Source organism: Lepisma saccharinum, chromosome 10 (genome assembly GCF_977018435.1).
Source record: "Lepisma saccharinum chromosome 10, izLepSacc3.1, whole genome shotgun sequence".
Taxonomy (NCBI): domain Eukaryota; kingdom Metazoa; phylum Arthropoda; class Insecta; order Zygentoma; family Lepismatidae; genus Lepisma; species Lepisma saccharinum.
In genome coordinates, this window is record NC_139238.1 from 79,540,316 (window position 1) to 79,552,599 (window position 12,284).

General features: G+C 36.7%; 1 protein-coding gene across 10 annotated transcripts in view; it reads right to left on the reverse strand.

Annotated features, from left to right (window-relative positions):
* The window catches only part of ctrip (E3 ubiquitin-protein ligase ctrip), a 131,858-nt gene that overhangs the window by 86,865 nt on the left and 32,709 nt on the right, over positions 1 to 12,284 (reverse strand). For 7 of the 10 annotated variants that reach the window (XM_083129984.1, XM_083129991.1, XM_083129988.1 and 4 more), the window contains exons 4-6: positions 10,695 to 10,871; positions 7,584 to 7,695; positions 324 to 469 (exon numbers count right to left, since the gene is read on the reverse strand). In XM_083129984.1, coding sequence (XP_082986110.1) covers positions 324 to 469; positions 7,584 to 7,695; positions 10,695 to 10,871 — 435 coding nt within the window. The remainder of the gene's footprint in view (positions 1 to 323; positions 470 to 7,583; positions 7,696 to 10,694; positions 10,872 to 12,284) is intronic. The other 3 variants (XM_083129992.1, XM_083129987.1, XM_083129990.1) reach the window with 2 other exon arrangements.

A 12,284-nucleotide genomic window follows, 5' to 3' on the forward strand; every position in this document is an offset into this window, starting at 1 on the left:
CAGGGTTGCCAACTGATATCTGTAGATACAACATGTGCCACCCCAAATAACCAACTGATATCTGTAGATACAACATGTGCCACCCCAAATAACCATGGCAATTGGTGAGAGAATCAGTTTAAAGTGGTAATGGGTCAAAGTACTAGAAGTGACCAATTGGTAGATAAAACATGAAACAAGAGACTGAACTGCAAAAATATATCGAGAGGAATGAATGAAAATTAAGAGCAAAACAAGAGGGAGGATAAGCACCATTCTAGTCAACACCCACACTCGATTGAATTCAGTTACAAGAGACAAGATAAGTAAGCGAACACACTCACCAGCAGCTCCCTGTGATGAATCTTCCCCCCCTGGAGGACCTGGAACCCCATTCGAAGGAACAGGGCCACCACTGCTTCCATCCTGCCCCGACATACCCCCAACTCCAGGCAAAGGAACTTTTCCAGCCCGGGAGGAGCGGCGGCTGCTGAAATAAAACACACCCACAAATCAGATAACTATTTGTTACTTATTCTCATAGCACATAAACAGGGTGTCCAGCCTAGAGGTATAAAAAATAACTGCTTATAATGCAAAAACAACTCCTTACATTGTCTCGTAGTGAAGCTCAGTCGACAGGTTGATTTCAGTAGTGCACTTGTACGATCAATAGTGCTGTTGAGGCATGCATTTGCAGAAACAGCATGAGAACAGCTCTCAACATGGGCCAATGAGATCCCCAGATTTGACACCATTAGACTTTTTTTCCATTGAAGTTCATGATTTGGGTGATTTAAGACTGTTTATCATTGAAGGGGTTGCACTAATAATGCCTGAAATGCTGGTCAACACTTGACATGAGCTTGAGCATCATTTGGATATCTGTCGAGATACAAATGGTGCCCAGTGAGGTGTACCAGCGTACGTAAAACTTTCTGAGTTCCTTTGAACAAAAATGACACAAGTTAATAAACTTTACATATGGTAAAATACATGTGTGTATTTTTGTATACCTTTAGCCCAGACACCCTGTATTATTAACAAGACATAGTAGTATCGTAGTCTCTAAAGTTCACATATAACTAGTTTAAGTGTGGATGGTATCCGCAGTGTGCTGTTGCAGTGCAGAAGGTGTACATCTTCGACCATGCATTGAGAAGAACATACTCACGTTACGTGAGATTATATACATTTTGAAAATCTGTGCGTTTACTCACTAAATATATTCTTTTACAGTAAAGAAAAAGGGTATAAAAAACTTACGTGAGTGAGTATAATGGTTGCAGACGACGTTTCGCGAAGCTACGCTCCACTTCCTCAGGTCTCTTTTCAGTACATAAAGTACTTCGTCACATATGTAAAAAATCCAGGATTAGGTAAGAGAAGGTGTTTGGATATGGAATTTAAAATTACATAAAGATAAAAATGCCATGAGGCTAAAAGATAATTTTAAAAGAACGGTGTGCCCATATTACCATACAGAATGAATGACTACTGTAGCGTACGAATGTTACATCCCCTCCAATGAGAACACCACAGATTCCGATGCAGCGCGAGTCACGTAAGTTTTTTATACCCTTTTTCTTTACTGTAAAAGAATATATTTAGTGAGTAAACGCACAGATTTCCAAAATGTATATTACTTCCGATACGGGGAGAAAAGTGCGGCTTTTTCAGAAATCCAGGATTAAATTGGTACATGTTATCAACAGGGTGTGGTTTCTTAAAAGATGTAAGAAATTTGACATAGTACCAGAATTCTTAAAATGGGGATACCGACCGTTAAGTCAAAGGGGAACTGAACAAAGACGTGATATTCAGTTTAAGATGGTGGGGAAATGTATTTGTGATGCATACGCTGAATCTGAAAGGTTAAATAAGGAATGTTTAGAATTATATTTCCAACTTATCGGGGATCTTGACAGCTTGACATGGAACAGGGTTGAGGAAAGGCACAGTAAATATGTAGAAGCAGTGAAGATGCAAAGCCGAATAACCATTATGAATAAGTTTAATAGGTTAATTAAGAATTGTGAGAAGAGTGGTAAAACAGGGAATAAATAGCTCGAGAGAAGGGATGATTGAGAATAAGACCTATAATGTTTTGAATATGACACAATACGAGCTGCCTCGTGAACTCTTCGAAATCACTGATAAGGGACATAAATTTGCTATAGGTCGGAATAAAATAAAGAAGGAAGAATTTGTTATAGCCACCGAACGCGCCATAGGCATTTTGTCAGATAAGGACGAGAAAAATTAACTTAGGCATAAAATGCATGACTTCATTGAGGAAAGGATTAGGAAAGAGTTTAGAAAGGAAAGGGGTAGGGGGAAATGAGAAGCCATTGGGAGGAACGGCATCGAATCCTAGGTGAAAAACTTAAACGAGTGAGAGTGTGGGTCGACAAAAACAATTTATTCCTTATTAGATCCGATAAGGAAAATAAATTGGTAATAATGGAGAAGAATACTTATAGGGATAAATTGGAACGTTGTTTCACCAATGATGATTTTGAAGTAATTGAACAAAACCCAATAAGTAAAGTAAAAAATGTAGTTAAATGTAGTTTGACACTTTCAAGATCAGAAAAGAAGAATCTTATTGAAAACTGTAAGAGGGGTGAACTTCCTATCGCTTTCGGTATTCCGAAAACTCATAAGGAAGGGATCCCGATGAGACCGATTATACCCATGTATTCTCACCCCGGATATAAACTGGCGAAAACATTAGTAGATAGGTTAAGGGAGGTTGGGGGGAAGACCGAATTCAGTGTTGAGAATTCTTGGGAAGTGAAGAAGGGATTGGAGGGGATAAACCTAGACGAGGAGGATGAAATTCGTAGCTTTGATGTCATTAATTTGTATCCTAGCGTCCCCCGAGATAAAGCCGCGGATTGTCTTCAGAGGTGGGTTATGGATAAGTAGAGGCACATATTTTTGGTAAATAAAAAGGCAAAATTTCAGTACAAAAACTGGGTCAATTTCGGGTTCAAAAGCGGTAAATAAAATAAAATATCGGTGTTATAGCGGTGAAAGAATGGATGAAAAGTGGTATATAAAAAGACATATTGGTTTTAAAATTGTGAAAATAATCCTAAATTTGATTTAAAAACTACACTTATTCCACAGAATTAACATTTCACTTCTAATAGCACATTTATGTAGTTATCAGAGTATTAAGTTTATTTCTGTGTAAAAGAGTCCATTTTTGCTTCTCCGATATTAACAGCAGAATTAATCAATTTTCCGGGAATTGCATAACTCTCAGGATAATTCAGACCTCGGAAGGTGTCGCGTCGGTGAATAAACCCTGAATTTCGTGTTTAAGAGTTAATTTCGCCTTTTGCAGTTCATTTCGCATTATTTCGTGACAAAATATGGTCACAAAATGCACCTCACACCTTTCAAAACCATGAAAAATTAACACTACAATGTGTTTTTTCAAATTTCGTTTTTTCGTCAAAAACGAAATATGCATGCCCCTATGGATAAGGGAACTGATGTTGTGACAGCCTGGGAGTTCGTTCGGTGGTTCCATTTAGTATCAGGATATAATTATTTCTGTTTCAATGGGAAAATTTATAGACAGATCGAAGGACTTGCTATGGGCAACCCTGTTTCGGGAATAGTTTCTAGCATATTCCTCCATTACATTGAGAAGGATTCACTAAGTGAGATTAACAGTGATACTAAATATTTTTGTAGATATGTTGATGACATCTTGGTTATCGGGAAAAAAGAAATATTAGATCGTATTTTCGAAATCATGGGAGAACAAGATGATAGAATAAAATTCACTTGTGAGATAGAAAACAAAGGAGTAATTAACTATTTGGACATGAGGATTGAACGGGTTAATGGCAGGTTTCGGACTGGGATTTACCACAAGAAGTTAGCAGGGGACAGATATATTCACCAAGATTCTGAACACGCCAACAGAATTAAGAATAATCTATACATGAACTTCTACAATTACAAAGCCGGGAGGCTTTGTAATTTGGAGGGAGGAAAGAGAGAAAGAAGAAAATTGGATAATGAAGGTGGGGTTAAGAAACTGTTATAAAGTAGAGGAAATGAGAAGAATAAAGAGGGGGGCACTTAAAGTCTTGAATAAAGAAGGTGGAAAGAATGGGATAAGTAAGAATAATGAGGTAGGGGAAATAGAATACAAATATGTCGGCATCCCATATGTAAAAGGGGTGTCCGAAAAATTTGATAACATCCTAAAAAAATTCAGGTTAAAAGGGGGAATGAGAGCTCCCCGAAATATAGAGGAATATTTTACTGAAAACAAAAAGGATGGAAAGGGGCGAAAAGAAGTCAGAGATGAGAAGGGCGTGTATAAGATAACTTGCTCTTGTAATAAAGCATATTGGACAAACTGGAAGAAGCATGGGAACTCGTTGGGATGAGCATGACAAGGATATTAGGGAACAATCTCCGAAGACCGGGTTTCTGAACATGTTTTAGAATTAAATCATAAGATTAGAAAAAGAGAAGTTGTAAAAAGAGTTCATAAACAACCTGATATGAACGTTCACGAGGCTGCAAATATTTGTGTTGATAGGGGGAAAAATCTAAATAGGGATGATGGTAACTTGAATGAGACCTGGATTCACATGTTTAAACGGTGGGGGAAAAAATAGTGAAGAGTCTGTTAAATTCCATGTCACGCCGGAAGTGACTTGCGCTGCGTCAGAATCTGTGGAGTTCTCATTGGAGGGGATGTAGCATTCGTACGCTACAGTAGTCATTCATTCTGTATGGTAATATGGGCACACAGTTCTTTTAAAATTATCTTTTAGCCTCATGGCATTTTTATCTTCATGTAATTTTAAATTCCATATCCAAACACCTTCTCTTACCTAATCCTGGATTTTTTACATATGTGACGAAGTACTTTATGTACTGAAAAGAGACCTGAGGAAGTGGAGCGTAGCTTCGCGAAACGTCGTCTGCAACCATTACTCACTCACGTAAGTTTTTTATACCCTTTTTCTTTACTGTCAAAGAATACGTGAGATTATGCTAGCTGTAGTGAAAACAAAAACCTAAGCTGAGGAAGAAGACAAAAAAGAAGAAAAGTTGTCTGTTCTCATGTGGTGTAGTTCAAACGTAATAGTTGTATTCCTGTATTATTTACATGTCACAGAATATGCAAGCAATTCCATAAAAAAAAATACTGCATAAAAAAGGCAGCCAAATAGTGGTGTTTTATTTTTCCTGTTTATTTTGTTTGGAATTCTGCAGAAAAAACCCTCCATGTCCCAGTAGAGGCTGGTTCAGAAATTGCCACACTTAAAGGGCTAATCCATTATTCTGGGTGATGCTGTTTAAAAATTTATACAAGTTATCAAAATGGGCCATGCATACATTACAAGAAATTTCCAATTCATCTTGAAAGAATACTTTTCTTGTATTGGTTTTACTGTAGACATCAGGCTCCTTGTAAAAACATGGAAGTACATGCCATACCAAATTTGAAAAATAATAATTTACAAATACAAACACCTTCCTCTTTGTGCCACTTAACAATTCAATTTTTTTTTTTAAAAAAAAAATCGATTTTGAATAATCATAATTAAACACGATTAAATGACAGTTGGAGACCTAAATTGGTTATCAGTAGTGTCGCATATTTTTGGTAAATAAAAAAAAAGCAAAATTTCAGTACAAAAACAGTGAATAAAATGATATTTTGGTTTTAAAAAATATGAATATAATCCAAAATTTGATTTTAAAACTGCACTATTACACAAAATTAACATATTCCTTCTAATAGCACATTAAATCATTACCAGAATATTAAGTTTATTCCTGTATAAAGGAGTCCATTTTTGCTTCTCAAATATTTACAGCAGAATTAATCAATTTTCCGTGATTTGCATAACTCACAGGATACTTCAGACTTCAGAAAGTGTCACGTCGGTATATAAACGGTAAATTTCGTCTTTAAGAGTCAATTTCGCATCATTTCGTGACAAAAGAGGGTGGGAAAATGTACCTCACACCTTTCAGAAACATGAAAAAAATTAACATTAGAATGTGTTATTTCACATTTCGTATTTTCGTCATAAACTAAATATGCATGCCAATATAGGCATATTGGCAAACTGTATATAATTGTACTGATCCTAAATTCTTAAATGTAGCCTGTAATTTAGTGCAGAATTCAGTCATTTCTGAATTTTAAAAACCTTATGCCACGTGCTCGAACAATCATTACAAAAATATGACTTGCATTGTAGCTAAAAAATTAAAAAGATGCAGAACGAAACATATTTAAAACTCACTTCAAAGCTCTCGACCCTTTCTCAAGTTGGAAAAGAGTTTCTAATTTGTTTCACATGCTTCTCTCATCCTCTTTTCAAATGTTCTGGCTACAAGGTAAGTTGAATTCAGTCACAGCTACATTTTACAAATATAAAGGTATAATTTAGGATTGAACCAATAAGAATTTTTTCCCAATACCAATACAGTACTGACTTGAAAACACAAATGTTCCTTATCATTTGTATCACTCTAGTACCAATTAATTCCTATTACCAATACTTAATCAAGTGCTGAAAATAGATATTTGTGATATCTCGAAATTAACGTTTGCATCACGCCGCAGACGTGAATCCAACCTAGGACCCGGGCATCATAAATAAATAAGCTAATCACATTATAAAAAGGGTCCCACTGAAGCATTGAAAACGAGATTTTTTAAAGCTCATCGCGACAGCGTCCTTCAGCGGAGTTGGAAAAACTCCGCTGACATTGCATTAGAAAATGAAATCAGGAATCAGCGTTCTTGCTCAGAATTGCTGTTGCCAAAGGACGCGATCGAAGCAACCGTCGTAACGGTCGAAAGTTCGAATTTCACTTAAATAGGTCATGTGAGACAATCTCAGTCTTAGTTGTCTTCCATTTTCAGTCATATGAAGTAGTTACAAAAGAACTCAGTTTCTAGTTGTTTTCAGTTTACGTTGAATCCGGTTATCGCGAGAGAGCTCCACAGGTATCATAAGTTTAGAAAAAGGAGCGAACGAACGATCGGGAAGTTAAAGTTATCGTTTAGAATATCGGTCTACGAAAGTACAGAGTTTGGAGCCCGGGGTTGCTCCCTCGTCCTTTTTCTTACAGAGTAGGACCACGTCACAACGAGGACCAGCGGAGAAGTGATCGCCGTAGAACTTCAGGTAACGAACTTCCTTATGTCTTTCCTCCCCCTGCCTGTTCAGTCAAAGGTAGCGTTTTTAAATATATGTCCGTGTGTTCTTATTTCACGGGGCTAGTCACCTTGCAGTTAGAGTGTCGACGTTGCTCTTTAGAGCTACCCCATTTCTCTTACAACATTCCTCTCGCTTAGCAAGCGAGTGGCTAAAGGCTGTCATAGCCCATCAACGATCCCCTAATATTTAGACTTTATACGGCAGGCATAAAGATAGGTTTAGCTAAGTCCATGGCAAAGTCTTTGGACATGAATTTCAGCCAGTTCCTTGCAAAATATGATGCAAAATAATCAACCATCTTCAAATGATGCAAGAAATAAAGAGAAATGAGTGTTAGTGCACATGAAACCAGTAGAGAATTGCCAAATAACCATTTCTTACCTGCTGCTAGCACAGGACCCCGTGGTGCTCTTAGTTCGAGTGCTTCGTCGCAACTGCGGCTTCTCCTGCTTTTCTGGGCAGCTCTCCTTCTTCCCAGATGAGAGAGTCCCGCCTTTAAAAGGACAGAATAAAATTAAATCACATAAGAGTTTTGACAGTATCACTATCAGTATCAACAATGAAACTGGCTACCTTTCCAGTAAGTTAGGTAACATTTAAATTACATTATTGAGTCCAGGACAGCGGAAGTTATTGTCAACTGTACAAACTAATTATGAGAAGTCAAACATTTGGGCTGAGGAGATACCAGTGACCAATGTTTTTGGTTTTCATTTTTTGTTATTATTTTAAGTTACTTTTATATCCATCTTGATAGAACTGCCAATACTTGAACCAATTCCTACTGATAAAACTATGAAAATATTCTCAGAATATCCCCCATCAAAAAGCTGGTTCAAGAAGAAATGGATTTTTTTTCATTCTCAAATCCTGGCAGGTACAAAAACATTTGAAGTTTCCTTTCCTTTCCATGACTTCTACAGTCACAGGTTAATTTCCCAGACTTTTTCAGGATTTCAAATCCGTAGGAACCCTCATATGTATGTGTTTGTGAAAAGAGAGAGAAAAGAAAAGAAAAGTGCTAATGATACAAGACAGACAAGACAAAAGCAAGGAAACTAAATATTAAAACTGCAGAATGGCCAATTCTCGCTTCACATCATACATTGATATTCAAAATATAAAAAAGATATTTGATTAAGTTTGTTAATTTAGTATTCAAAGATAACATGCACTATCTTTAACTGTACATGAAAAGAACATTGGCATGCATGCAAGATAGGATTTAAAATGAAAGTTAATTACATGTAAATAAAATTACATTACAAAAAGACACATGCACCAATTGAAAGATGTAGCAAGATAGGAAGGTAGTATCAACAAATAAAAACTAATCCAATTATAGTTGTTCCAGTAGCAAAGAATGAATATAATTCACGAAGCAAACCAGCAATTTAAATTAACAGATCTGATTACAGAGCCATAGCTAGACATTTATATGCCTACGCTGTTTGAAGTATGCAAATGTTATTAGTATCACTTGAGATATCTTCAAGTGTGTTGCCGTCACCAAACAACTAAGTTCAACTAAGTTCCTTTTTTTCCCTTACCTGAAGCAAAGCTTACTCAAGAAAAAATGTCACATGAGGAAAATTTCCAAATGAGTATTTTGGTTCATTTATCTATTCTATTGGGCTTACAATGTGTTACTATGGTGTATACTGAGAACAATTATTATGGCATAAAACAACAAGAATATTTTATTCATAATCACATTTCATCAAAATGTCCAAAACGTATTTCCAATTTTCAAAATACTCCAGCACATATTACAGTGCGTCCATTTCGATGTGCAGCCGAGAGATCGGGAGAAGCGTGGCGGGCGGCACTGACGGAGATGCCGACATTTGCGGCCTGAAATGCCCGCTTATTTTTATGGACATATGCAGACATTTATATAAATATTGCAAAACGAGCACTAACCTGTGTTATAAGAGTATGGTTTTAATTTTAGTATCTTAGTGACTGTATGTGCCGATGATTTTGACACGCCCACCTCTTGTGAAACACGGCATAGAGGTTTGTTTGGAGAACGTTCTAACGCTGCACCAATATCATCGAGTTTTGCTTCGGTTAGAATAAGTCGTTTTTGCTTAGGTGTTTTAAAATTTAACGATACAGTTTCTCGTAATTTAAGGACAAGATGTCTAACCGTACCTCTGTGTGGAGTTGAAACACATGGGAATTTCTGTACAAATTACCTACAGACGTCTCGACACGAGTTTGTTTTCACGTAGGTACGTGTCATACATAAAAAAATCTTTGTTCTAACGTGAATCTTGCGGCTGGCATTCCAATCGTCTCACTGACACGTCACACATACACACTACAATAACACAAACAAGTAACTGCAAGTAACCAAGAATAACACTCTTGCGCACAGTACGAAATTAACACGCTCTTGGTTTACATTGCTCGCCACTATATTTACAACTCTTGTCTTCATCTAGTCGTGAAGGAACAAAAAACTCGAGCTCGGAGATTTCGGATTGCAAGGAAGCTCACGAACACTATTGACTTTTAACGGTTTTTTCTACAGCGTAATCTTGATACAGTGTTGCACATTCAAAACCTCCAAACGATCCCCATCGGCACAAAACTCTTTCAAGAATATAAACTTAAGCAGGACGTTACTGGTCAAAACTATGATTAAAATGTTTTATTATCTGTGGCTCTTAACATCGTTTCTAAAGCGTATTTTTTTGTGTATATAAGAGCAGAACTTGGATGAATTACAGAAGAACTTTTGCGTGTTATAACACAGGTTAGTGATCGTTTTGCAATATTTATATAAATGTCTGCATATGTCTATAAAAATAAGCGGGCATTGCAGGCCGCAAATGTCGGCATCTCCGTCAGCGCCGCCCGCCACGCTTCTCCCGATCTCTCGGCTGCAGATCGAAATGAACGCACGGTATTAGCCAATACTTGGTACCATGTGATTTTAAAGTAAGTACACAATTTTAGTTTTTCAGCGGATCAAAAGGAAAAAACTTAAAATGTAAGAATATGTACAATTGAGAAAAATAACTGTTTGCCATGTTGGAACAATCAACATTGAATGTACAGTGTAGAAATATGTAAAATAGGGGAACATATAATTGGGGTTCCACTGTATATACTCAGTGTGCTTATAGAAACGGTTACATTGTAAAGAAAAGCAAACAAGTATTTTCTGCTACTAAATCTAATTATTTAAAAACAATAACAGGGTGCAAATACATCCACAGGTGGTGCAATGTTAACTCCCTTCCATTCTTTTAGAGCATTCTGTACAGACATGATCTCACTCGGGGTAACAACCCTACTCACCCACTCTTTCCTCCCTAGCTATGGCTCTGCTTGGTTAAAATTTGAATTTGCTTGGAAACAAATTATTAATATAGCATGTTAGGATGCATGGGGAAGGATGTATTCGTAGAACACTAAACAAAACTTGGTAATAGTGAAACTTAATAGTGATAATATATCTTTAGTTTCAATTTAGCATACCCAGATTCCTGGAGGCACTGTCCCCAACCTTTGCTTTCTTCTTGGGAACCACGGTGCTGCGTCTAGGTGGCGAAGGTGAACTTAGTGACTTGTTTGATGTCTGTCCTGTATCAGCAGCCAATTTAATCTGACTACGAAGTGGGTACTTTTTAACTGGAGGAACAGTAGGCTGCAAATCTGTGGAATGACACAATGAGAATGCTTGCAAAACTAGAGAATAATTCATTAGTTAATTACAATGAAATGTGATGCCTACACAAAGTGAATTTTTGCAGTGAAATGTCCTTCCTAGTCTGAAAACAGTACAAGCTAATTGTGGGGATAGAAACAACGGTTTCCTTTCACTTTCTGCATGAAGACAGTACAAGTAACAGAACTGAGGATAGAAAAAGAAGGCAAAGAAACTAAGCACTGCACTACAAATATTTATTGGAATACATTCATCTTAGTATTATGTATGCATAAGGGCATTCTGACGTCATTACTCTTGTGATATCAGAATTTTTTATGTTACTAGATTACTACTACATGAAAAAGTCAAATGTATAGAATTTGACAAGAAATTGTCTTTTATCTTCTTAATTTAATTTAAATAACAACGAATTTGGAAACATTTATTTCACTTGGGTTCCAACAGTGAAGAAAATACAATGAAGACCGTGACATCCTGTGATAAATGACAGTGTTTTGTGAATAACAAATAATGCTAGCCCCCATGGAGGAGTGGTTAGCACATCGTGCTACGAAACCAGGGGTTTGAATCTTGGCCTGGATGTTTGTAAGTGTCCATCAATTTCATAACTCATCCTCATTTTCACAAATTAGCCGAAATTGGCACAGAAGGCAAAGTAAAATTATGCAAATCAATCAATCAACCAAATAATGAGCGACCTTGGAACTGATAAGACAAACTATGTAAAATACAAATATTTTTCTTCCCACTCCATTTGGTCTGATGATGCAAATGAGAAGTTTGTGACACCTTATTTGTTATAATCAATCATTTGTGAAACCTTATTTGTTATAATTAATGTGCTGTTTATAAATGTACCTAGGTAGAATTTATTCAACTTTTATATAGTTCAAGTATTAAATTTTATGAAAACATGTTACGTACCCCCACAAGTAAACCATATGGCCAATGATTGAAATAAGGAATCATAGATAGCAGCATGCGGAAGAAATATTACAATCGCAGATCATAGTAACAATGCGCACGCAAATTGAACAAAAGTGTTTGGGAGAACTGAAATTAATTGTGCTTACATAAGTTTATGAACTGAGATAAACAATGGAGATGGATAAAGGCGAGATAAAGAAATGATCGACACGTGCAGCATGTGATTGTATGTAAAGATTAATGAAGTTAAAAAGCAATTACAATTTTATAATCTCTACCATCTTAGTGGGAAGGAGTTTTCCTACTAACCTTTTCCCCGGTGCGGCGCAAACTCAGTGGCGGCCCCCAAGCACTTCCCTTCAGCACATCTATTGCTGACCCAGATCGAGGTCGAGCACGGGACAGGTGGCACCCTTTGATTAACCCCTATTTTCTGCTTGTATTAGGCTATTGCGCAGCAAACTATTGAT